The sequence below is a fragment of the Trachypithecus francoisi genome, unplaced genomic scaffold (genome assembly GCF_009764315.1).
Source record: "Trachypithecus francoisi isolate TF-2019V2 unplaced genomic scaffold, Tfra_2.0 Lachesis_group19, whole genome shotgun sequence".
NCBI classification, from domain to species: Eukaryota; Metazoa; Chordata; class Mammalia; order Primates; family Cercopithecidae; genus Trachypithecus; species Trachypithecus francoisi.
The window spans coordinates 48,540,638-48,568,007 of record NW_022681464.1 but is presented as its reverse complement, the minus strand read 5'-3'; the positions used below and the strand labels follow the sequence as shown (position 1 = coordinate 48,568,007).

The 27,370-nt window shown below is 47.0% G+C and overlaps 2 protein-coding genes across 6 annotated transcripts in view; one reads left to right on the top strand and one right to left on the bottom strand.

The window, feature by feature from the left end:
- LOC117064211 overlaps positions 1–17,454 on the bottom strand; it is an 85,446-nt gene extending 67,992 nt beyond the window's left edge. Inside the window, exons 1-2 of one of the 2 annotated variants that reach the window (XM_033178471.1) lie at positions 16,971–17,454; positions 10,698–10,863 (exon numbers count right to left, since the gene is read on the bottom strand). In XM_033178471.1, coding sequence (XP_033034362.1) covers positions 10,698–10,863; positions 16,971–17,399 — 595 coding nt within the window. In that variant the 5' untranslated portion in view covers positions 17,400–17,454. Of the gene's footprint in view, positions 1–8,226; positions 10,864–16,970 lie in introns of those variants that run through there. The other variant, XM_033178470.1, reaches the window with a different exon arrangement.
- A 123-nt stretch (positions 17,455–17,577) lies between these two features.
- CTDP1 (CTD phosphatase subunit 1) overlaps positions 17,578–27,370 on the top strand; it is a 71,708-nt gene continuing 61,915 nt past the window's right edge. For 3 of the 4 annotated variants that reach the window (XM_033178468.1, XM_033178466.1, XM_033178467.1), the window contains exon 1: positions 17,578–18,049. In XM_033178468.1, coding sequence (XP_033034359.1) covers positions 17,736–18,049 — 314 coding nt within the window. In that variant the 5' untranslated portion in view covers positions 17,578–17,735. The remainder of the gene's footprint in view (positions 18,050–27,370) is intronic. The other variant, XM_033178469.1, reaches the window with a different exon arrangement.

The window sequence follows — 27,370 nt, the reverse complement described above, 5'->3', positions numbered from 1 at the left end:
ACAGAGTGGAAAATGAGGTTCTTTGTGTCCAGCACGTCTTCAGAGAGGGGAGACCCTGCTACCGGCTCCTCCTCCCCAAAAAGATGCATGAATCCGTGCGACCCTAGGCCCGTCACTGTCCCCGTGCACGTTTCATGGCCTCAAACGAGTCTTCCTTGTGTGTGTTTCAGGGAGAAAGTGCCTTCACGGGGTGAACGCAGAAGTACCACCCCAGGAAGCCTTTGCTGCCCAGCAGCAGGAAGGGGGGGTCCAGTCTGAGGCCCCAAGAGAGGAGCAGCTGAGCTCTGCTGTGGGGAGCCCAGTCCAGGGATGAGCAAGGCGGGAGGGGAAGGCCGGGGAGCGTCCGGGGAAGTCTCTGAAGGCTGCCTTCACTCAGGAGCCTGGCCGAGGCTCAACTGGCGTGACCACGCTGTGATTCGCATCTGCCTCTGCCCAGCCCTGATTCTCTTTCCTCACACAGCCATCGACCCTAAACAGATCTGACCTGCAAAACCGATCTGCACGTCAGCACAGCGGAGCCCTCAAAGACAGGATTATTTAGCACAAAATGTCACTAGCACTGTAATTGAGAGATCCTGAGACCGACTGACCACGAAGACAGAGGAGGCAGTTAGTAAGCCTGGTGATGAGAGGGCATGAGAGGGCACATCACCACCTTGTGCTAAGGGAATGGTATGAGCAAACATATGCCAATAAAGACGAAATGCAAAAATGCCTAGAAAGACACAAATGGCCAAAACTTACTCAAGAAGAAATGGAAAATCCTAATAGGCCTGCAACAAGTAAAGATATCTTAAAGTCTTCCCAAAAGAAAAGCCCTGTCCCCAGTGGCTTCATTGGTCAATTTTATCAAATATTTAAATAATACCAATTCTACACAACATTTTCAGGAAAACAAAGAGTAAGTAATACTCCACAATTCATTCCATGAGGCCAGGATCACCCTGACACCAAAGCCAGACTCAACATGACAAGAAAACTTCACACCAATATCTCCCACAAACACAGACACAAAAACCCTTAACAAAATATTAGCAAACCAAATGCAACCGCATACAAAATGGATTATAAACCAGGTATCAATTAGAGTGTACCTCAGAAATCCAAGATTGGTTTAATACCTGAAAATCAGTTAATCAATAGATATGAAAAAATCATTAACAAAATCCAATACCTATTCACGATAAAAACTCACAGCAAACAAGAAATAGAAAGAAGGGAACGTCCTCCATCTTTTAATGGACATGTACAAAAAACCTACAGCTAACATCACAGTTAACCATGAAAGACTGAGGGCTTCCCTCCTAAGATGGTAAATGAGACTACGCTGTCTGTTCTCACATTGTGCTGGAGGAGAAAAATCAACGTTAGAATTCATTAGTTTATTCACTTCCATGTAACGTACAGAGTAGACCTCAGGTGACAACTGGCCACGAACAGCTGGGAGGTGCCAGAAGCTCTCTGGCTGCGCCAGACAAAGGAAGGGTTTAAATGAAAGCTGGGCTTAAAAACAGGAACCAGATTCACCCTAAAATATGTGTTATTTTCTTAATGCCTGACTTGTAACAATAATTTCTCACATTGTGCTGGAGGAGAAGTGGTGATAACAGCCAGCCTTGATTTGTTCAGCATCTTAGGAGGGAAAGCTTCAGTCTTTCATGATTAATTCCTTTCCAAGGAAGGAAGGAAGGAAGGAAGGAAGGAGGAAGGAAGGAAGGAAGGAAGGAGGGAGGGAGGGAGGAGGGAGGGAGGGAGGAAGGAAGGAGGGAAGGAGGGAAGGAGGGAGGGAGGGAGGGAGGCAGGCAGGGAGGGAGGGAGGGAGATTAAAACCATAAATACTGAAAAGAAGAAATAAAACTATCTATTGGAGATGACCTAATCCTCTATGTAGAAACTCTTAAGAAATTTATAAAAAAGAATTTATAAAAAAACCCTACTGAACTAATAAACAAGCTTACCAAGATTGTAAGATAAATCATTAAGCAAAAATCAATTATATTTTATATATCAATAAACAACCTGAAAATTAATTAGGAAAACAATTCCATTTACAATATCATCAAAAAGAATAAAATAGTATTGAATATAACAAAAGACACTGAAAGCTACAAAACGTCACTGAGTTTTCATTAGCAAAATCTGCAAACATCGTAGAAGCAAAAACTGCAAACATCGTAGAAGAGCAAAACCAGTGGAGACATCCTGTGCTCTTTGAAAGTTTCAATATTATTTACAAAACTGCTCCAAAAATTGCTATGATTCAATGCAGTCACTATCAAAATATCAGCAAAATATCAGCATGCTTTTGTGGCAATTGACAAACGGAACTATTTATTTACATGGACCTGGAGAATCCAAAAGGATTTTGAGAAAGAAGAACAAAGTTGGAGAATGGATGCTGCTGGATTTCAGACTTCCTATAAAGCTACAGGGATCAAGATCATCTGGTATCAGCATAAGGATAGACATAAAGATCAATGGACCAGAACTTGAAATTCCAGGATGCTCATGGTCTATAGTGTAAAATGCAGCACTTTAAGGCATCCCTGGAGAGCGATTTCTTTCTGTTAAAGACTCTCCCAAGTCCAGCCCACCCTCGGTTCTATCTTGTACTGTCTGTCCACGGCTCCAATCCCTTCTCTGTTTTGAATCACATTAAGACAGTCATCTGGGGACCTGCTTCTTAGAAACTCTCTCCAGTGGCTGTAATGGAAACCTGGCAGTGATAAGAACAGAAGCAAACTAGAAAGTAATTTGTACATAAATTGCAAGTGAAATTTATAGAGGAAGAATGTTTCCTCTAACACAACATTTTACATTGTGTATTATGAAAATTTTCAAACATATGTGAAAGCACCAACAGTTCTTCTGTCCCGCTACCCCCTCCAGCACCCTCAGTCCTCAGTCCCACCGCCCCCTCCAGCACCCTCAGTCCTCAGTCCTGCTGTCCACCCCTCTCCAGCACCCTCAGTCCTTGGTCCTGCCGCCCCCTCCAGCACCCTCAGTCCTCAGTCCTGCCACCCCCTCCAGCACCCTCAGTCCTCAGTTCTGCTGTCCTCCCGTCTCCAGCACCCTCGGTCTTTGGTCCTGCCGCCCCCTCCAGCACCCTCAGTCCTCAGTCCTACCGCCCCCTCCAGCACCCTCGGTCCTTAGTCCTGCTGCCCCCTCCAGCACCCTTAGTCCTCAGTCCCGCTGCCCCCTCCAGCACCCTCAGTCCTCAGTTCTGCTGTCCTCCCGTCTCCAGCACCCTTGGTCCTTGGTCCTGCCGCCTCCTCCAGCACCCTCAGTCCTCAGTTCTGCTGTCTTCCCATCTCCAGCACCCTTGGTCCTTGGTCCTGCCACCCCCTCCAGCACCCTCAGTGCAGCACATCTTATCTCAGTCATACCCACTAGTCTCTAAACCAGGTTACTTTGAAATAAATCTCAGGTATCATACTATTTAATCTCCAAATATTTCAGCATATGTCTCTAAATGATAAGAATCTTCTTTAAGTAATATTCAAATAAGTCATCAGTTTTATGTTTTGGAATTATTTTTAAACAAACAGAAAAAATTCTCCCTTAAGTTGCATGGACAATACGCATTCAGCATAGCAAGCCTGGAGGTCTCCTTTAAAAGGCTTTTTAAGACTCATCTGATGATTTAAAGTCAAATGAGTCCTATGCTTATTTTCCCAAAATATGTACTTTTGCCAGCTGCAAAGAATACATTATAATACGCAATTGCAAATAGCCTATTGCTGTATGGCCAGAACACATGTGTTAGGAAAATAAATGTTGGAATACATTAGTTTATTCACTTCCATGTAAAGTACGGAGTAGATCTCAGGTGACTGTGCCACAGAAGAGTAGGGAAGGTGCCAGAAGCTCTCTGGCTGCGCCAAAGGAAATTTTTAAATGAAAGCTGGGCTGGGAAATGCGAATCAGATTTACCCTAAAATATGTTTTCTTTTCTTAATGCCAGACTTTTCATAACAATTTCATAAATTAAACCCCAACTGTATGGAAGGCTCAAACAGCAAAACATTCAATGCCATCTCTGCCTGCTATAATTAAAAACACACCTGGTGAAAATTGTAGGCCACGACGGGGTCCTTCTAACTCGGAGTCGCTCCAGCCACCGCCACAATCAAATGCACCCTGGAAGCTTTGGGCAGTGTGAGCACTGGGCTCAGCAGCGGAGCCTCTGTTCCCGCCCACGCTTCCGCCGGGCGATTAGAAGGCGGCACGTTCGGCCCGCGGCCCCACCAGCCCTGCAGGGCGCACCAGCTGCACTCATGGGCCACGGACTCACGGATGCCGTCCTCACCCCTCTAGAGCGGCCTTCTCCGAGACAGCACACGGACCATCTACGTTTTGCCGGTTGTCTTTTTCTTTCCGAAGTCCACGTGTGCGCTACCACCTCCTTTAAAACACAGAAACAGAAAAGCAAAACAACGACAAAGACAGCACGTTCCCTTCAGCCGAAGTGCAGCACATTTGTTTCCATTATTCCTCCGTTTCACTGAGAGGAACGCGCCATCCAGACAACCCGTGGGAGCGGCCCCCTTACTCAACTGGACGGCGGATTTAATTGGCCTGTGTGTTCGGATGCACGGTGCAAACTGTTCTGACGCGAATCCGTCGTGGAATAGCATCTTCCATGCAGATGTAGTTTTGCTCATAGACACCTTGTCTTAGGAGCTCTCTCCCCAAAATGGTAAGACTCTGACCGTCGAGGCATCGCCTTCTCCCCGTCACATCAGCAGGGCCCTTCCACTCACAGGGACTTTCCCGATTCTGCTCTTTTTTTCTCTGCCCCATTTATTGAAATAAAAGCAACCGGGAGCACATGCCCCCTCTAGAATGCATGCTGTGTCTCAAAAAACCAGCCCAAAAGGAAGAAGAGGAGGAAGAGGGGAAGGAGGGGGAGGAAGAAACTGGTTTTCCCTGTTGGTCTGTTTTATGCAGTTATAGACAAACAGAAGAAAAATCAGAGGGGATTTCTACTTCTGACAATAAGGGAGGCCAGACACTCGGAAGGGTCCTCACCAACAAAACCATCCAATCCTGCCTGACACTTGGTTTTCCTACCAGTATTGGGCTTGAATGAAGTAAGGGACTTCGTCAAGGCTCCCTCCTGACCTGAATTCAGAGGAGGGAAATCCCACAATAAAATAGAAAAGGTGAGGCTGCCCTGAGAGGACTTGCCACATCAGAGCCACCTAAAGGTTGTCTGGGCCAGGAGGTGAGCTGGGGCTCCAGGCCCAGCAGAGGAGGCAAATGTGCTCCCCATTGAGGTCCCCAGCTTGAGACAGTGGTAAAGACCACCAGGTTCTCACAGAGTGACATCAGCCAAACCTGAGCTCACGGCCAAACAGCCGCAAACACACACTGAGGAACGTGTCCATGAGCAAAAGTCAGCACACACAACCCAAACACAGAACAGACTCAGGCCCGCAGAGGCATCAAAATTCGTGGTTAGATCTGAAGAAGTTGTCCAGAATGCATAACAGAAAAACAGGGAGGCAAAAAATATTTGAAAGATTAAGAGGGAGAGATTACAGAATAAAGTCTAACAGATATCTATTTATAGGTCCAGGAAGTGAGACCAAAAAGGAAGAGGAAAAAAATGATTGATTAAAGAGATGATACTTGAAAATCTGCAAGAATTGATGAGAGTCATGAATACATAATATACTCCAAATAGAGTAAATAAAAGGAAACCTACCCTTAGACACACCGAGAGAAAATGTCAGAACGCTGAGTCCGGGCGCAGTGGCTCATGCCTGTAATCCCAGCACTTTGGGAGGCCGAGGTGGGTGGACCACCAGAGGTCGGGTTTGAGATCAGCCTGGTCACCATGGTGAAACCCTGTCTCTGCTAAAAATACAAAAATTAACTGGGCGTGGTGGCGGGCGCCTGTAATCCCAGCTACTTGGGAGGCTGAGGCGGGAGGCCAAGGTTGCAGTAAGCCGACATCACTCCATTGCACTCCAGTCTGGGTGACAAGAGTGAAACTCCATCTCAAAAAAAAAAAAATTCAGAACACCAAAGACAAACAGAAGACAGATCGCCAATGAAGCCAACAATAAGACTAACAGATTTTCTTTTTTATTTTTGTTTTGGTTTTTTTCAAGACAGAGTCTTGCTCTGTCACCCAGGTTGGAGTCCAGTGGCACAGTCTTGGCTCACTGCAACTTCCACCTCACAGGTTCAAGCCATTCTCATGCCTTGGCCTCCTGAGTAGCTAGGATTACAGGAGTGTGCCATTATGCCTGGCTAATTTTTGTATTTTTGGTAGAGACAGGATTGCACCATGTTGGCCAGGCTGGTCTTGAAGTCCTGACCTCAGGTGACCCACCCTCCTCGGCCTCCCAAAGAGTTGGGATTACAGGCGTGAGCCACCGCACCATGCCCAGATTTTTAACAGCAAAAATAGAAACTGGAATCCAGTGGAATCGTGTCTTCTAAAAACAAATTGTCATTCTACTGCTGTCTACCCAAACCATCTTTCCATGAGAGCAAATAAAACATTCTCAAAGAAACAAAACTGAGAGTTAAACTCCAACAAAACTCTCCTAAAGGAGTTCTAAAGAATGTGCTCTAAGCAGGTGGAAGCTAATCCCATAAGGGCATGACTGACTTCTGCATAGCATATCGTGTGGCGTGTAGTGTGTCCTATGTAGCGTGTATTATATAGCATGTATTATGTAGTGTGTATCATGTAGCGTGTATTACATAGCATGTAATATGGAGCATGTATCATGTAGCATGTATTATGTAGCGTGTATCATGTGGTGTGTATTATGTAGTGTGTATCATGTAGCGTGTATTGAGTAGTACATAGTGTGTATTATGTAGCATGTATTATGTAGTATCATGTGGTGTGTATTGTGTAGCATGTATCATGTGGTGTGTATTATGTAGCATGTATCATGTAGCGTGTATTACGTGGTGTGTAGTATGTAGTGTGCATTATGTAGCATGTATTATGTAGCATGTATTACATATAGATTACATATTATCTAACTATTGAGATGTCTATTCGATATACATTGTTTTAGCAGAACCAGTTCGTCTACATTGAGATAGATCTTTTTCCTTATAAATTATTTGTTACTTAAAAAAAGGAAGTTATAAAATATCAGAAGAAATGACAAACAAATAAATTGTTAAATGTATGTTAAATCTAAACAAACATTGTCTATGAGATAATAACCACAATATCTAACTTGGGAGTTATAAAAATTACGGAGCTAAAATATTGATCAATGATAGTTTGAAAGTCTGGAGAAGAGTGATCTAAGATTTATGTTGTTGAGAAGGAAACTCAAGTATTAATCTTAAATTTATTATATTCGAAATGCAAAGTAAAATTTCAATGGTGATCACCAAAAGAACAACAATGGAGTGAACAAAAATTTCAAAAATAGACAAAAAAGCAGATCTCCATAGATTCCCAAAGGAAAAATGTGTGATAAAGGAGAAAAAATACACACACACATATATAGAGAGAGAGACAGGAACGACACACACATACACACACACACACACACAAAGAGGGAGAGAGGGAGGGAAGACACACACACAAGCAAAGTTGATAAAACTGCAGGCGAAATTGTCAAATGTACTTTCAAAGTGAGAGATTTTGACGCATCTCTTTAGACTATTGCTTTTTCAATTAGAAAAAAGTAAACATATAGTAAATTTGAATAACACATTCAACAAGCTTAATTTATTAGATAGATATAGAATGCTGAACCAAATCAGAAAATAATACACATTCCTTTGAAGCAAATATTAACCATATACTGGGCTTTATGCTAACTGCATTAAATTTCAAAATAATAGTATCATACATTTTATGTTATCTAACCATAGTGCAATTAATTTAGAAACAATACAGGCTGGGCACAGTGGCTCATGCCTGTAATCCCAGCACATTGGGAGGCCAAGACGGGAGGATCACGAGGTCAGGAGATCGAGACCATCCTGGCTAACATGGTGAAACCCCATCTCTACTAAAAATACAAAACAATTAGTTGGGCACGGTGGCGTGGCGCCTGTAGTCCCAGCTACTCGGGAGGCTGAGGCAGGAGAATGGCGTGAACCTGAGAGGTGGAGCTTGCAGTGAGCCAAGATAGCGCCACTGCACTCCAGCCTGGGTGACAGAGTGAGACTCCATCTCAAAATTAAAAAAAGAAAAAAGAAATCAACAATATAAAGATAAAGAAATTTCCTATACATTTGGAAAATTTAAGATGTACTTCTAACTAACTCCTTCATCAAAGAAAAAGATTGCAATAGCAATAAAGCCATACTTGACTGATTGACTATTTTAAAACTTGTGAGAGGAAGGAAAAGTGGTATCTAGTAGGGCATTTATAGCTCTGAGGTTTGATTCAAATGAACACAGGCTTAAAATTAATGAGCTAAACATCCAATTTAAGATGATGAAAAACAACAATAATGAATCAAAATAAATTGGCAAATTCCTAGAAAATATAATTTCCAAAAGTGAAACATCTCATTTTGAGATGAGATAGGTCTGAACAGACCTGTAACTCTGAAAGAAATCTAATCAATAGATTAAAATTTTCCCACAAACAAATACCAAGACAAGAAAGGTTAAGGTTATATCAAACATTAAAAAAGGTCATCCCACACTTAAAAAATGCTTTCAAAAACGGAATTAGAGACAGAAAAGAGGAAAGCTTCCCAACTCGTTCTATGAGCCCAATATACGTTTGATTTCAAATTCAGCAAGGATAACACAAGAGAGGAACACAGGCATTTCTCACTTGTAAACATGGCCATAAAAAGATTAAGTCAAATATTAGCTAACTAAAAATCTACTTATGGAATTTGTTTTATCCCAGAAATGCATAACTGAATCTGGTTTTTGAAATAGAATAATGTATACATTATAATATGCAAATATACGTATTTCCCTCTTAACAAAATGAAAGAGAAAAACCATATGATCATCTCAACAGAGGCAGACAACCATTTGATTCTATTCTAAAATAGTCATAAAAATCTTTTAGGAGACTAGGGATGAACTGAAGTTTCTTTAACCTGAGAAAAGACATGCCAGAAAAACCCTTAGCATAAATCTTTCCTGATGGAGAAATGTCGGAAACCCTCCCTTTACCGTCTGGAATAAGACAAGGAAACCCACTATAACGGATTCTGTCAATCACTGCACTACAGGGCTAAACTACCACAGCAATGCAAGAAAAGAAATAAAACTTGGAAGAGAAGCATAAAATAGTCATCATTTATAAATGATATTTTTTTACAGTGGAAACTGCAAATAATCTACTGATATACTATTAGAAATAAAATATCTTAGTAAAGTGAGTGTGTGGTGACAGTTCATGAAAATCCACAGAAGTTCTGTAAACCAGCAACAATTAGCTGGAAAATGGCAGTTTTAAAAAAAGCTATCGTGTACAACAGGAACAGAAAAAGTAACTAGTAATACACACAAAACAAAAAAGAGTAAGTGCTATATGGAGAAAAGCATAAAATCTTATTGGAGGACTTTGAAATGAACCTAAGCAAGTGAAATGGTAAACCGAGTTGACAGACGGGAAAATTCAAATCACAGAACTGCCAGCTATCCTCAAGCTGCCCGAGATTCCACGCGGCTCTGTTAAGGCCCTAACAGGTTCATCAATAAACTCGACACATTAATTCTACAAGTTATGAAACAACAAACACCAAGAACAGCTGCAAAACTTCTGAAGAAACTTCTAAAGAAGCCGCAGCTTCTCCACCAGCACCTGCTGCTTCACCTTCGCTTTTATGTTACAGAAACGGCTTCTTTCCTTCAGCCTCATGAATGAACTTCTGCTGGTTTCTGAAGAGAGTGAAGAGAGGCAGCTTCCTCGCCTCTCCAGCCTTCATGGAATTGAAGGGAGTTAAGGCCTCAGTCTAGACAAGGCTGTGGCTTCAGGGCGTGTCATGGCTGGTTTGATGTTCTATCTAAACCACGGAAATTTTCTCTGGATCTGCAATAAGGCTGTTTTACTTTCTTATCATTTGTGTGCACTGGAGTTGCACTTTTAATCTCCTTTAAGAACTTGTCCTTTGCATTCACAACTAGGCTAACCATTTGGTGTAGAAGCCTAGCTTTTGGCCTGTCTTGGCTTCTGACATGCCTTCCTCACCAAGCTTAATCATTTCTAGCTTTTGATTTAAAGTGAGGGACCTGTAACTCTTCCTTTCCACGAAACATGTAAAGGACATTGTAAGGTTGCTAACTGGGCAGATTTCAATATTGTTCTGTCTGAAGGAACACGGAGGCTGAGGAGAGGAGACGGGAATGCCAGGTTGGGGAGCTGTCAGATCACAATTAAGTTTGGTGTCTCATGTGGGCAGCTATGGTGCTCCAAAACAATTGCAGCAGGAACATCAGAGATCACCGATGACAGATCACCATAGGTGATAGAAATGAAGTTTGGATGACTGTGAGGATTGCCAAAATGTGACAGAGACAGGAAGTGGGCAGGAGCTGTTGGGAAAACGGTGCCCACCAACTTGCTCAAGGCAGACTTGCCACAAATTCAATTTGTGAAAAATGCAGTATCTTTGAGTGCAATAAAGCGAAATGAGTAAAATGCCTGTATATAGCAACCAGTTTGAGAACTATTTCACGGCACACTGGTAGCTGATGGTACTTAGAAGCTGCCGGTTTTGACAGAGCTCACCTGTGAAGTGGTGATGGCTGGCTCGTCGGGGCCCAGGACCTGTGCGTGGCTGGGAGCTCCCTGTGGGGGTCTTTCTCGGGCTCCAGGACCTGTGGAGTGTGAGTTGTAGTTCGGTGGACAAACATGGCCAGGACAGCTTGTGCTCCTGGGGACTGGGCACCTTCCCCTAGAAAATCAGTGATGTGGGAAACAGCTGTATTAGTTGTGAGTGACGTCAGCGTGTGGTTCTCAGCAGTCCTGTGAGAGGCAATGCTACTCTTCCATTTATATTTTTAAAAAGAAGAACCTGGTGGGGCTTTTAAGCTTTAGGGATAAAATAAACCAGGAAAACAAACAGCTTTTCTTGATAAGACGGATACATACCCCAGGTCTTCCTCCCTGGAACTGAGACATTGTTGAGAGGTTGAAAGAGAGTGGCCTGCACCACATCCAATGACCGTTCAGCTTCTCTCCTTCCTGAAAAGCTTCCACGGCATTTAGCGAGACTCCTCCACGTGCTATCCCATCCTTTCACTCAGCGAAAATGAATGAAAATGGCCAGGTGCGGCAGCTCACGCCTATAATCCCAGCACTTTGGGAGACCGAGGCAGGTGGATCTCCTGAGGTCAGGAGTTCGAGACCAGCCTGGCCAACATGGTGAAACCCCCCCCCCCAGCTCTACTAAAAATACAAAAATTAGCCGGGCATGGTGGTGGACACCTGTAATCCCAGCTACTCGGGAGGCTGAGGGAGGAGACTCACTTGAACCTGGGAGGCAGAGGTTGCAGTGAGCCAAGATCGCACCACTGCACTCCAGTCTAGGTGACAGAGTGAGACTCCATCTCAAAAAAAAAAAGAAAAATCAAAACCCTAGTTGTAAACTGTAAACTTGAAGGCACCTGTAGTATTGTAACATAGACTGTTTCTCACAGATTAATTTTGGTGGAGTTATAAAAGTTGTTAGAATCAAAATGAAGGCACTTGTGTTAGAAAAGCAAACAAAAAGCCCTGACGAATGAAGGCCATGAAGGGAGCGTTCCCACATACGACTAATGAAAAATATGATAGAAGACTGCAAAACTCAAAATCTTGCACAAAGACCAGCACAACCTGACACAAAAAATACTTGTGCAAGGACGTCTGCCCAGCAACTGCCTGTCTAGCCTCAGACTAGCATCACCCTCGCTATTGATCTTTGTAGCCCGGGATAATTCTTTCAAAATAATTCTGTCATCCTCCTAATTTTCCCTTTAAAACCCTTTGTCTTCCTGTACCTGAATATGCATGCAATTTACTGTGGTATGTGTATTCCCATTTCAATGCTTTATTCTTGAATAAGTTACATCTTCTTTGAGTGACCTTCTCTCTGTTACTTAGCCTGATACATATGGTGTCAGAAATGGGACCAGAAAAATATCACCTTCGGAAGAAATCATTTTTTATTCCCATTTTTTTGGAACCATTGTGCAGTATGTACTCCACCTCTTTGAGCTCTTCACTTCCATAACTTGATTTTTCACCCTGGTGAGTCCTTTCTCAGGCTGAGCCTTTCTCTTTGTGTTGGAGGCTTTTTGATGCTACTCAGAATGTGACTTGGATGAGGCCGCCTTGATAAAGGACCGCACATCCGGCCCGAGATGATAAACAGGCTTTTTGTCTTCTCTGCGAAGTCCTTGCTGGTGCAAAGGCATAAATCTTTCTGGGCTGAATGCTCTGATTTGTACAGAATTAACATTCCCTCTGTAAGGCATGTCTTTACTTGTGAATTCACTTTTGATCTGCATGCCTAGTTTAATATTTTCTATCCGGACACCCAGGTTAAAATTTTTGTGAACACTCTTACCTTGGTTCCTTTGGACTTGATTCGAGTCTTTCCCCTTGATGGTTTTTTTAAATGTTCTGAGAACAAAAATAAACATTCTAAATGGTGGGTGCAGAACGGCTAACTAAAGGCCGCGAGGGCAGCCGCCGCAATCTCAAACATGGCCTGAACTCCTGACATTCCCTGGCTGGATTTGTAGATTTTCTTTGCTCTCAAGAGATTAATAAGAACTGAATGAGATTCTAAAACATTAAAGTATGTCAGGTGTGCTGGGATTCCAGCCAGCTACATGTTGTGGCCCATTCTCATGCACGTTTAAAGTGATCGGCAAAATGACACCAAGGAAAATCCAGAGCTCAGTGGCCATTATTTGAACTCTCTAAAAAAGCAACTCTCTGGAAAAAAACAACCTTGCAGCGATCGAGTTAGCATGGAGTCTTCGCAGGTCTCTATCTCTCCTCCCACCCTTTTTTCTTTTTCTTTTTTTCTTTTTTGCCTATTTTGAATTTTCTGACTCTTCTGCTGGTGTTGAGATGAAACTCACTGCTTATGGCATTCTAGCCAAGATTTTTTTCAAAGTCTTAAAGGGCTTTCAAATTAATGGCGTTAAGAAATTACAACAGCTCCACGGTAACCAACAACCTAGACACCTTTTAGAGACATCAGTTTAGGTTTGACTAACAATTGCTTATGGTGATGGAGCACTTAACTGAAAAATTAATAATCTAAAAGAAAAAGAACTACATAAATATTTATAATGTTTATAAAAGTTAGGCTCTCAGATTACAGAGGTCAAAAGCTGGAACTCAGAGCAATAATGTAAGGTATCTCTGTCCAGCATAAAAACTGTATTACTTTTTCTGCCATGCAGAGTCCGAAAAGAAAAAGCCAAAAACAAAATAAAACCAAACCCCTGCTCCAATGCTTCCTGCCCATATCTCTAACCAACCAAACAAGGCCAGCAACCAAAAGGCATTTGCTGCTAGTTCAAGGCTACATGGAGATTCTTATACAATGCAGTCAATCCTAGCTAAAATGTTTTTCCTTTTATAGACAGATACAGATACAGAGTCTTGCTCTGTCGCCCAGCCTGGAGTACAGTGGTGGGACTACAGACATGCACCACCAAACATGACTAATTCTGTTGTCATTGTTTTGTAGAGAGGGGTTTCACTCTGTTGCCCAGGCTGGTCTAGAACTCCTGAGCTCAAGTAATTCACCTGTCTCAGACTCCGAAAGTGCAGACATAAGCCACCATGCCTGGCCCACCTAGCTAAAATGGAAACAATTGAAAATTTAGTCCTAACCTCATTTGAAAATGAGAAACAAAAAACAAACAAACAAAAAAAGAGGTGGGTGGGGGTAGAAATGGTGTTTTTTATTTTTATTTTTAAACTGCATGGAAACTGTTTACCCAAAATTTTGGTCCAGAGCCTTCATGAGATTTCCTATCAGAGTAATTAGCACAAAACTAAAAATCTTGGTCCCCGATTGTATTCGTCTATTCTTGCACTGCTATAAAGATACTACCCGAGACTGGGTAATTTATACAGAAATAAGGTTTAAGTGACTCACAGTTCCTCATGGCTGGAGAGGCCTCAGGAAACTTACAGTCATGGCAGAGGGGAAGACGCATGTCTTACATGGTGGCAGGCGAGCCAGAGCAAGCAAGAGCAGTGAAACTGCCTGACAAAGCCCTCGGATCTCCTGAGAACTCACTCACTGTCACAAGAAGAGCATGGGGGAAACTGTCCCCGTGATCCAATCACCTCCCACCGGGCCCCTCCCTCAACTTGTGGGATTATAGGGATTACAATTGGAGTGGAGATTTGGGTGGGGACACAGAGCCAAACCACATCACCTATGTTAGAACAACAAGGTTTTCTTAAAGTATTGATTTGCCCTTAGGAAAACTGCAAGAGGTTTTGATATTTAATCCTGAAATCTGTTTTTCTTCCCCCATTTTTTGTAGAGATGGGGGAGGGGGGGTCTTCCCATGTTGCCCAGGCTAGTCTCGAACTCCTGGGCTCAAGCAATTCTCCTGCCTTGGCCTCTCAGAGTGCTGGGATTACAGGCATAAGCCACTGGGCTGGCCAGCTTTTCCTGATGTGTCTGGATTATTCTGTATAACCAAGAAAATTCCTGTGCTGTTACTAAGAGTCATGTAATTCCCTGCTCCAGGCACTCTTTTTCTTGTTTACAGTTCTCTATAATTCTTGACTAAGAGGTGGTGGCTTATGCTAATTTTTCTGACTGTGGCCTCACTTTCTTCCCAATAAATTTGTTTCAATCTGTTGATACTAAAGTTTTATTTCATGATACCTGTAAGACAGCTGATTTTAACCAAAGGTAGCACACCAATTAAAGGCAAGGTAAGTTTCATTTGCTGTCTAGCATCTCTAATTGGAAGACCACAGGGCATCTACCCAGGTTGGAGTTGTAATCATCTAGGGACGTCTACATCTGTCTACCTAGATCAGCCTGTCAGTTCCATCAAGGTCTGCATTTCAAATCCCTAAATAACACAGGTTCTTCCCCTTTTACAGAATTATGTTTTCAAACCAAAGTTCACATGCCGCCGGTGGGAAGAGGTTCAAATAGGGAATGTTGATACATATCAACATCCTTTGAGACAAACCTGTTCACCAGCACTTCCTCTCGCAGGCGCTGGCATCACCCAGGGCTTGCGCTGCTGGGAGTGTTCAAAGGAAAACTTGAGAAACATTAAATTTAACAGAGTTTAACTGAGCAAAGAATGATTCAAGAATCAGGGAGCCCCTCAAACCACAACAGGCTCAGAGAGACTCCAGTGCCGCGGTGTGGCCGAAGACTTCCAGACAGAAAAAGGAGTGAGGCACAGAAGGCAGAGGTGAGGCCTGCAAACAGCAGGGCGGCTACAGCTCGCATGTGGCCTATTGAAACAGAGTTTGAAGAGCTGACCACCTGTGACTGGTTCAAGAGTAGGTTATACTCTGTCCACACATCCAGTTAGATTACAGATCACTACGTATGGAGAAACCTACAGGCTAAACTTAAGAGAATGTAAGAAGGTGGCTTCAGGCTACATTTGAGTAGTCTGTCCTTACAGTGTCAACAAGGGGTTCATGGGAATTCATCATCCAGTGGCCTTGTAAATGTTGCCCATGCTTTTAGTTTTGTTACCTGGTTGCTCTGTCTTTATGGGATTGTGAGAAACTGAAAGACTGTGACTGCTGGTGCCATTTTCCCACAATCTCTATTTTTTAAAAATCCCATAAACGCTCTCTCGTGAGTGCCGCACGTTTTCCCTTGCAGTCATGGGGGCAGGGGCTGGAGAAGGCAGCAGAGATAGGCAAAAACCCGCAGCTACAAAAAATGCACTCCTAACAGCAAGTAATGGTGAGGGCTAAAAGGCACTGTGCCCATTCTGTGCCATTCTAATTACCAAATGTAAATGGTTTTGAGAAAACAATTTTTATCTGAGGAACGTGAGTCCTTTTAATTATCAGGCCGAGAGAGACATTCAAATGAGGTGACAATCACGCCCCACTACCCTTTGACCTGTGTTCATCTCTTTAAACTGCGACCAGTGGCAATAGCGCTACAAACAGCTATAAATTAACCTAATAACGCCACACTGGACACTACACCCACACTCAATAGCTTAACAACACAGAGTCAGTCACTAATCAATGTTATTTCTGTAAACCAGTGAAATTCCTGACAAACAAGTTCCTTTTAGTCGACTCTCTGGCTCCCTCTTTTGCCTTTAAAACCCACTGCTAACTGCTAATCGGAGTACACACTCAGGGTGCCTTGAATTTGTGCTCCTCAAGCGTGGCCCAAATAAACTCTCTACTTAAAGAAACTGTGCCTCCGCTTCTTTTTAAGCCGACAGTTTCCAAAATGTTTACTAAAATGAGAAAAGCCACCATATAAACGTGAGGGGAAAAGGCAAATACAGGGTAATCTCAATTGTACATAACACTTATATATGTAAGGACAAAGATACACAGTAAAAAAAGAACTCGGGCACGTATTAAGGCTGAAAAAGTAAAAACAGTCCAGAGGGGCCTGGCTCAGTCCAGCCTCCCGCCTCAGCCTGCCGAGTAGCTGCGACCTCAGCCACCGCGCCCGGCTAAGTATTAATGAATCTATTTTAGAGATGGGGTCTTGCTATGTTGCCCAGGCTGGTCTCCAACTCCCAGGCTCAGGTGATCCGCCCGTATCAGCCTCCCAAAGTGCTGGGACTACAGGCTGGGCCGCCCGCCCGCCAGCTTAATTCACGTAAACTCCCGACAAACGTAGAAACTGGCTCTCCTTTAATAAGACACTTGCGGCTGCTGCTCATCAGGGTTCGCCCGGGGCCACTAGGACCACGCGCCGCGCCCGCCCTCCCGCTGCGGTCGCTCGGATTTTCTGAACCCACCAGGGGCTTCCGGGCGCCTTGCCCCAAGCGGGCCCACCGCCTGCGCGGGCCGAGGGCGGCGCACCTGCCCCTGCGCTTCCGCGTCGAAGGGAAGGTCGGAGGAAGAGAAGACCACAGCAGCTCCCGCGGCGTGGGGTCCGGGCTGGACACGGGGCGGGACACGAGGCGGGACACGAGGCGGGGCCACCCGGACGCCAACAGCCTCAGGGCTCTGTGCCCGCGGCGCGCACGGCATGCCAGGACCCGTAGTCTCGCGACATTGGGACTCGCAGTGCGCGACGGAAGTCGAGGAGAGCGGCTCGCGGTGCATGCCGGAACTCGTAGTCTCAGGAGGCTGGCTCTCCGCGTGTGACGGGGTAATAGGCTGCCCGCCTGCGTTGAACGCTGGGACTCGTAGTCCCGCCGTGCCCTGCCCGCGATGCACGCCGGCATACGAAGTTCCGCGCGCGCCAGGACCGTCACTGGGACTGGGGGACAGCGGGCCGCGCTGCATGCTACTGCTCCACGGTGCCGGCTCCCGAGGAAAAGTAGGGCGCAGGAACGCAGTACTCCGCGGCCGGCACGCAGGCTTGGTCCCAACACGGAGCCGGCTCCGACACTCGCGCGGCGCTCGTGTTTACACGCGCACGTACGCACGCACGCACGCGGCGCCCTTGCCGTGACGTCACGCGCCCTCCAGGAAGTCGGCGCGGGCCAGGCGGCCGGTGGAAGCCGGTACCGAGAGGAACTACAGCGTCGCCGCCTGGGTCGTGCCGCCGCGGTGGGCGCTGCGCTCTGAGCGCAGCGCAGGCCCCGTAGCGACCGCCCGCCCGCCCGCCCTCTGTCCGCGATGGAGGTGCCGGCCGCGGGCCGCGTTTCCTCCGAGGGCGCCCCGACGGCGACCGTGGCCGAGGTGCGCTGCCCGGGGCCCGCGCCGCTGCGCCTGCTGGAGTGGAGGGTGGCGGCGGGCGCCGCCGTGCGCATCGGCTCGGTGCTGGCCGTGTTCGAGGCCGCCGCCTCCGCGCAGCCCACCGGGGCTCTTCAGTCCCGTGCAGCCTCCGGGGGCTGCGTGCGCCCCGCGCGGCCGGAGCGCAGGCTGAGGTCGGAGCGCGCGGGCGTGGTGCGGGAGCTGTGCGCGCAGCCGGGCCAGGTGGTCGCTCCAGGGTGAGTGCGCCGGGCCGGGCGGGGCTGAGGGCGGGCGGCTCCGGGGAGGGGTCCTGGGGGACCGGCCGGGCTGCTGCGGCCGCGTGGGCAGGGGCGCCCAGGGGACGGGAAGCTAAAGCGGGACGCGGGCACTGCGCTTTTCCCCTAAAACTGGATAGTCACCACCTGTGGTTTTACCAACGGGGAGCATTTTGAGATGAAAGGGTCCTGCGTAGCGACACGAAGTTACTGTTTGGGAAAGCGATGGTGTTTGTTTTTTCCTTCTGCAGTGATAGTCCCCGCCCCTTCCTTTAGCTCCACCTTTGTGACTTGGGAAAACTCATGGGTGGCTGTGAGCACAAGAGTCATCAGGCAGGCTCCAGACCTGTTATTGAAATATAAACTGTTGGGCGTGTGCACATCTTTAAATTTTTGTAAACTTTGTGAAACGCAGTTGTAAAACCTGGTGCAGCTCTGTTTCGTGGCTAAGGAACGGGCGGAACCCAGGCCTGCAGCGAAGGCAGTGGCCCCGTGGTTGACCACGGTGGGCATTGTTGCAGGCTGCTTCAGGTGATGCGGGCGTGTGACAGACTCCACAGCTGTCCGTAACTGTGCTCTGACTCCAGAACCCCTTCCGGGATGTGTTTCCGTAACACCGAAGCGTCCAGCCGTGTCTGAATCGACCCTGTGTTCTGGGATGGGCAGGCACGTGGGCACGCGTGTGCGCCTGGCTGTGGTGGTTTTGATTGTCAGAACAGAAACTCCAGGGCCTCAGAGGGGCACTCCAGCCTGCAGTGGGCCGGGCGTGAGCTCCGTCTGGGAATGATGCCGCTCGTTCTGGGGATGCCAGTCTCTCCCTCCTCGACAGCCGCCGTTCCTCGTCCCTGTGGCTTGCCCTGACCCTGTGTTTGTTGAGGATCTGCTCAGCACCTGGTTCCGCAGGAGTGAGGACTGGGACAGGAGTCTTCCCATCACAGCCCCAGAACGTCCTGGCTCCGCTTCGTTTGGAGACAGAGCCTGGGTCCTCAACCCTCTCTGCACGGGCACCCACTCCTGTCCCCTGCGTGCTGGTGGGTGGGGCTGGGAGGTTGAGGGCCGTGCCTCCCAGGAAATGCCGGCACGGCTTCCTCAGTGGGCACTGGTCATACCTGCGAGGATTGTGGAGGCTGACCCCAGTGCTGGTGTGTTCCCGGGGCAGAAAACCCTAGGATGGAAGAGCCCTACTGAGGTTTCGTTCCGTTCCTCTGATTGTACAGAAAGGGCCACTTTGACCCAGACAGGTGAATAGCTTGGTTATGTGACTAGGTAGTGTTGAAACTCCATGTTCAGTCAGTCTAGTGAATAAAACAACCCAGTGCATCAATCAGCCGACTAATGAGTTTGATGGCGGGTTCCCAGCAGTCAGTACTGTTTTACAGGGAGGTGCTGTTTGAGTTCTTGGGGTACCTCACAGCAGTGCTTCGTCCCAGGGCCCTTTGAGACACTGATGTGATGTCATTTCTCCTCAGAGTGTCTGTGTGGCACTAGGTGTTCCTCTAGTTCCAGGAGGCTCGTCTGTCTGCCTCCAGTCCACTGGTGGCAGGTGAATCCCTGCCTTAGAGAAAGCCACAGGTGGTGTTACCTGGAATTTAAGATGCCTCCTTTCCCATTTCCGTGTACTCCTGTGGGTTTGTAGACGGGTTTTATGAGCATTCTGGGGAGTGTGGTGGTGTGACATCAGCATTTCCGGAGGTGTTCCTGCCCTTGCAGTGGGCATGGGTGCCACAGATCCAGGAAGGAGCGGCTGGAAAGGCTTTAGTCTGAAGCCCTGTGTGCGTGTGCCCTGGCAGTTCTGGTCGTCTGTTTGGAATCAGGTTCCTGCCTCGCGGTTGTTAGCTAGCTGAATTCAGGAGGTGCATTTGCGGCAGGAGTCCATGCTGCTGACAGCGGCTCCAATCGGTCCCGAGGGCGCTGCCCTGGCTTGGCGGGCTGCCGTTGGGAGCCCGTATGTGTTGGCCTCCCCAAAATGCCTGCTGCACCTTTGTGGAACACAGTTGAAAATTACTAGATTAAGTCACTTGTTGACAGATTTTGTGAACAGGGTGGGGGTTACAAGTGCGTTTCTCTGGCAGCACGCCTGTGATGGGAGTAGCGCCCTGCAGTGTAGACTTGTGGTGGCTTTGCCGACGTCTCTCTGTAGAGAGCTGCAGGTAGAAATCTCCACAGCTTTGGCTTAAAGCCCAACAGTGACGGCTCTCTCCAGGACTTGAGCTCCAGCTCAGCAGCTCTGTACACTTTGCAGCTGACCCTCCAACAAGCTGGTTTGGTCTGCGAGGGCCACCTTTATGTAGATGTTTTTCAGTAAATCGTCTGCTCTCCGCATCCGTGGGTTCCATGCCCGACACTGTTTCCTGGGTGTGGAGCCCAGCCTGTTTATACAGAGGACTGACTTTCTGGATCCGTGGGTTCTCCAGGCTGACTGCAGGACCTGAGTATCTGCAGAATCTGAAGGAGTCCTGGAGCCCGCCCCCCGTGGAGGCGGAGGGACTGATGATATATGGAAGGTCTTCCCGTGACAGATTGTGCCGCTTTTTGATGACGTGGAGAATATTGGGCGTAATTCCATCCTGATGTTGGAAGGTGATGGGCATGAGTTTAGTTCTCGTCCCCGCGATGCCTCTGGGATGTTGGTCGGTAAAAAGCATCTCCCTTCCTCCAGAGAGCCTGAGTCACAGTACTTTTCACTTGAAAGGTTTTTCCTGTGTTTTTCTTTTTTTCTCTGATTGCTGGTGTGGCCATTTCCAGCAGCAGCTCCATGGTTCTCTTCTGTGGTGTCATACCAGTTGGAGGCTGGAAGGTGAGGACATCAGGGAAGAGGAACTGCCTTAAACCGTCAGTAACTCTGCTCGCCAGCCCAGGTGTTTGACTTTTACTGAGCAAGTTTCCAGAATTGCACAGGGGCTGTTTTAGAATTGACTTATCTTGACCACCTCTAAAAGTTTTCTTGAAGTTACAGGTTCCTGAGATCTTTATCTGGGAGAGCAAGCATTTGGTTGAAGTTTGCTTTGAATGTTTGTAGACTGATTATTGTGTATTGATACTTAGAGCACCCCTTTCAGGTTATGCAAATAACATGCACTTGTACAGACCAGCACGGCAGAATCCACAACTGCTTTTGAGGAGGCTCCGACCCTGGCTTCAGCTCATCTGTGTGTGAGGGCAGGGGAGGTCCGGAATCTGCTCCTGGACTTGTGCTGAAAAGAGTCTCCCACTTTTAACACAGACCCCCCCCCGGCGCTGATGGAACCCCGTGGTTCCTGGTGAGAGAGCAGGTCCTGCCCAGCTGACGGGTCAGAAACGCAGGTGTCAGAAACGGGGTGTCGGGGTGGCCGCCTGAGGAACGCGCAGGCGATCTGACGGTGGAGTTCTGGCTGGGGTGTCGGGGTGGCCGCCTGAGGAACGCGCAGGCGATCTGACGGTGGAGTTCTGGCTGGGGTGTCGGGGTGGCCGCCTGAGGAACGCGCAGGCGATCTGACGGTGGAGTTCTGGCTTGGGTGAAACCCTTGATGTGGCCACACAGTTTTGGTCCCTCAAAGGCTTAGTGGTGCCTGCGTGCCCTGGTGGCTGCTTGGCCAGGGGCCTTTGGAGAAAGTCTTGGGAAATCAGGTTTCCCGAGGGTGCTGTTGAGGACATTGCCGACGAGCTGTGGAACTGGGGGGAGGACAGCTTGGCTCTCTTGAGGCTTGGTCTGGTCGCTGTGTTCGCCCCACAGGCGTTGTGAATTAGCTTCCCGCCCAGGATGGTTTTGGGACTGGGGGGTGCCTGCCCCATTATTGTTTCTTCGTCTTGATCCTTTCACAGGGCTTATAAACGTACTTATTTTTCAGGAGTAACGGGAAATATCTTTGAAAACATAGCATTAAATCTGCTACACTGGAGTTTGCAGAGAGCAGACAGCAGCAGCAGCCTGAGTGTGCTGAGCTCCAGCGTCCGCTCATGTGCTGTCAGCTTAGTGAAGGTGGCTCCTGACCCTGCTGGCCACCAGCTGCTTGACAGTAACTTGTTTAGCTGAGACTGTGTTTGAGAAACTGAGAGGTGTGGTTGTTGCTTGTACATGAGCAGCCAGCATGCTCACAGTGCCGAGGAGCAGAGGACGTGCTGGTCCTGAGCGTAGATCAGAACGTCAGTCTAAACAGTTCTTTAAAGCACGGAATTTTAGCACAGAAAGACTCCCACGTGGGTATGTGTGAGTGAGTCTTGTGTCGCCTGGTGTTGGTTACTGAGGCAGAGCACAGTGGAGAGAGGTAATGGAACCTGTGGCCCTGTAAAACCTCCCTCTGTAAATAGCAGGTGTGAGTGAATCTGTGAAAAGCACCAGCACCAGCCAGGCAAGGTGGGTCCGTGCGCTTGTTGCCTTCATTGTTGTTATCAACAGCATTCATCCTAACCACATGAGTGGTTATTTTTAGACAAAGAACCATTCTAGGAACTTAAAAGTACTGCATTTGGGTGAAGTTACAATAGTCACTAGATTGTTGTTCTGATCTTTAATAAGATTATATGTTTTTGTCAGGCTTCATCCTATCTGGCAGAAGAGCCTCCTCACTCTATAGGAAAGAAACTGAGGTTCCAAGAAGTTTGGACCTGCCCTGCCCTGCCTTACGGGGTGTGAGGGTTCTGTTGAGGGGGACGGTGCAGGCACCTCGTGGTCTCTAGTCCTCGTTTCTTCTCAGAGCCCCTTATGGTGTTTGATGGCCCGGGTGAGGACAGTGCAGGCACCTCATGGTGTGCTTAGGGCCTTGAGAGAGCCTCCGTCCTTGGTCCTCCGCGTGCTGCTCTCTGTAGACCAGGTTTCAGCCATGGAGCTTCCTAGTGTAGAGGGAGTAGCTAGCACAGTAGCGTTTAGTGGAGTACAATTATTTTAATAGGAATTCTGACAGGTCACCATCTTTCAGAAACTTAAGTCTTTCTTTTCCTACACATTTCTTTGCTTTGGTTTTTTCCCACTCACTCACAGGGAGATATTTAAATCTCCAAAGAAAGGGGAAATTACCTAAAATAATCAGGGAGCCTGCGGTGACCAGTGAGAACTAACAAGTGGAGGCCATGTGCAAGGGTTGATGATGTCGATTGGCTTCACCTATGCCTTTAGCTGGTCCGCAGGACCAGCTAAAGTCTGCACTGGCCAGTACGGGGTGTGAGGGTGCTACAGAAGAGCAGGAGAAGCATTGCTATCTATCTATCTTTATTGCTTTGTAGATTTTAGAATAGGAATCTTTGAGAAATAGTAATGAAGTTAGAATAGGCTACTACCCAAGATTAGTTCCCCCACTTTATTCTGTGATTGGGGAGTAGAAGCTTCGGAAATTCTAAATGTGGTTCAGTCCTGCATGAACGTCGTCATCTGAGGGTCAGGTCCTGGAAATAAGGAGAGTTCGTTTTCATCCGGGTGCCGAGAATCTTGATGAACTGGTAAGTCTTTTAGAATAATTTTATTATTAATAATTCTAATAATTAATTCCTTGGAATAATTTTATTCTTCCCTGTTGCTGCCTGCACTGTTTAAAGAATGATGCTTTAGAAAAGATATCTGTGTCTGAAACGCGGGGGTTGCCGGTTTGTTGCCCGCTGAACGTGGGTAAGGTGCACTTCAGGTGCTTTGCTTTGTTTTTCCCACTTTTCACCTAACAGAAAACCACTGGGCCTTGTTCCTTCCTTGGTTGTGTTCATCTGTGATTTACCTTTGTCATGATTTTTAGGTATCTCTGATCTAATCTTTTAGATAAAGGCCTTTGGAGCATGTCCGCCTGGAAATGGTAGGTTTCAGAAATGTTGTGTGTTATCAGATTTGCCTCCATTTTCATGGTTCCTTTAAAGTTAGTTTTGAAGTGGGTTACATGAAATCATCTAGTATCTGGGTACAGAAGAATGGGTGAATTCTCCGCTTTATGTGTATTTCAGAAGTGCACAAATATCAAAACTGAAATAAGTTCTTTGTCTCAGAAAAACTGCTGCTTATATTTCGTGGAGAAAGAGAATGTAGAGAAAATGGAACCGATGAGTTTCAAAGGATTCAGGTGATATTTTTTAAAGGATAAATATACCTTTTAAAGATTATGAAGAGATGGTCTTGATAGATTTTTAAATATATATTTAGCATCATATATGTACAAAATTCCTTACAATTTTAAGAGGAACTGGAGCTAAAATTTAACTCATTTAATATTTGTAATATTTTTGAAGTAGCTTTTGAAAGAGTAATTTTCCTATGGTGCTTTAAATGGTGAATAACGCTGGTGTCATACTGTTTTGGTGCATTTTTTGTGTTGTGAACTGGTGGGAATGACAGAGTTAGCGAGTCGGTACCCAGCATCGCGTTGACTTTCAGTTCGCTGGTGGGCCTGCTCCATGGCAGTTGGCTTTTTGTCCTGAGCATACCACCAGGGGGTTAAAGTGTTTTCACACTGGAAGCATTTGACACCATGGCTCCCTGGGGTCTGTTGAGGTTCTGAGGCAAGGACCTTCGTTGCAGGTCTGTTTAGCCAGCAGAGAGGGCAGTAGAGTCTGAATGGTGTGGTGCACGTGGCACCACGTGGTTTTGAGCTGTGCTGGGAACTGGTTTTGTTGGGTGACTCGCTCTAGACCACAGTGGCAGTGTTGAAGCTTCCCAGCCGTGGCTCTGTGTGGATGTGTGCCACGCTGGGAATCAGGCTGGACTGCCCTTGTTTCTTCTTCACATTCCTCACACGTTGTGCTTTACAGCCACGGCTTCAGGAACCGCTGCCAGAGCCCCGCTGTGCAGGTTCTCCTGGAGGGCTGCGTCTGGGCTTTGGGCGACTGAACCAGGTGCAGAGTGTGAGCCACAGCTGACGACTGCACTGCTGTGTGCACAGCACTGGACTCCAGCCTGGGGCTGGTGCTGGAGCACCCTCCTACCCCTGTGGCTACAGAGGAGACAAAACAACAACACTTGTTCCTTTCAGGCTGTTTGTTTGTTTCTTGTTTTGAGATGAAGTTTCACTCTTGTCACCCAGGCTGGAGTGCGGTGGTGCGATCTCAGCTCACTACAAGCTCCGCCTCCCGGGTTCACGCCATTCTCCTGCCTCAGCCTCCTGAGTAGCTGGGACTACAGGCGCCCGCCACCACACCCAGCTAATTGTTGTGGTTTTAGTAGAGACAGGGTTTCACCATGTTGGCCAGGCTGGTCTTAAACTCTCGGCCTCAGGTGATCCACCCACCTCAGCCTCCTGAAGTGTTGGGATTACAGGCGTGAGCCACCACACCTGGCTAATTTTTGTATTTTTGGTAGAGATGGTTTCACCATGTGGGCCAGGCTGGTCTGGAACTCCTGACCTCAGGTGATCCTGCCTCGGGCTCGTGAAGTGCTGGAATTACAGGCGTGAGCCACCACACCCAACCACTCGGGCTCTTTTGGGACATAATTTTTGACTTCAAAGTTGCAGTAATAGTGCACAGAATTCTCACACCAGCTTCACCCCAGATTCCGCGAATGTTAAGGCTTTGCTGAGTTTGCTTATCTTTGCCCACGCACACGCACTTTTTTCTGGAGTGGGAGAGTTCGTTGCAGGTGTGATGTCACTTCACCCCTAAATACTTCTGTTTCCTGAAAACAAAGACGTTCTCTTACATAATGGCCGTGCAGTTACCAAAATCAGCAATGAACGTTCACACAGTGCGGTTTCCTGCTCTACAGATTTCCCGGCAGTCCTTTTAAAGTCCTTTGTAACAAAAGCAAACCGTGAGCCCCACGTGGCATCGCTGGTTGAACCCTCATGAGTCAGCTCCTCCTTCCCTCCGCCTTTCTTTCGGTATCTATCATTGCCTGCTTTTGTAGGACGTCCCTCAGTTAGATCACAGCAACGCACTCTGATGAGACTGTCCCAGAGCCTGCGTTTGGTGAAGTTGGTGTCTGTTGCGAAAAGTTACTACTTTTCCTGTTGTTATTCAGTAACTTGAAAGATATACTTTGTTACTACATGAATACCTTACATTCTTACCAAGCTGACCCACCGCTGTGGGTATCTGTCAGCGATTCCGGCTGGAATCGCTTCATTTCTAGGATGATACTCCAGGGGTGGTGTTCTCAATTCCAGCATTTCTTCTCCATTTTTGGATTGGCTTTCTGCCATAAGAACAAGTAAGGCCGGGCATAGTGGCTCATGCTGTAATCCCAGCATGAGCCGTTCACTTTGGGAGGCCAAGGTGAACGGATCACCTGAGGTCAGGAGTTTGAGACCAGCCTTGGCAACATGGTGAAACCCTATCTCTACTAAAAATACAAAAATAGTCAGGCATGGTGGTGCTCACCTGCAGTCCCAGCTACTCAGGATACTGAAGCAGGGGAATCACTTGAACCCCAGAGGCAGAAGTTGCAGTGAGCCGAGATCACACCACTGCACTCCAAACTAGGTGACAGAGCGAAACTCGGTCTCAAAAAAAAAAAAAAGAACAAGTAATTAACATGCCTATTTAGCAGTGCAGGCTCATGGCTTCTTAGTTTCTTTAATGGCTTATAATCTGTTATTGTTCTTATTTGCCTTGACACACAGTTTATCCCACCTGTGGCTGGCGGGATCCCCATGGTGCTGGTTCCCGGCGGCTGACACTACCGCTTTGTGTGCGTAACAGATTCGTGGCTGCTGCTCTCCTGGCCACAGTCCTGGAATCAACCGTTCTCTTAACAAGTCCTGCGTCCTCTTAGTGGAGAATGGCATTTGGAAACCCAAGGTCTAGGTGCAAAAAATACACTCTTCCCTCTAAATACATTTCTATACTCAGAATGTTGGAACTTAAGGAAGACCCTGGAGCCCTCCTGATCTGTAGAAGGAAGGGAGAAGGTTGGACCCACCTGGAGCTGATGCTCAGAGGTGATGGCGTCCGTGGTCCAGGCCCAGCCCATAGTCCTCTCTGATGTACCTGTGCCCTCGGACCTCCCCTGGGGAAGCTGAGAGCCCAGAACCCCGGAGAGTTGGGTACTTACTCTACTTGGGCATTTTGAGGAAGATAACTTGTTTAGAAATTGCATATCATGGCTTTCTCATGGATTTTCTTTAGGACAAACCAGAAAACATTTATTGGTGACTGATTTGACATTTTTGGGCTGAGCTCTTTGGTTGGGGTGTTTTTACGCTTGTGTATCCTGTATCCGTGTTAAAGAATCCACAGGGTGTCACTCCCCTTTTTAAGGTGTGGAGACATTTCTCTGCCTGGAGCGTGGAGGCTGGAGCATGGAGGCTGGAGTGGAAGTGTTCAGGGCTTTTCACCCCTGTTTTGTGTCAGTGTCTGCGAAGACGAAGTGTAGAAATGACTCGTATTAAGAAAGGAAATCCGTTGCTCTCTGCT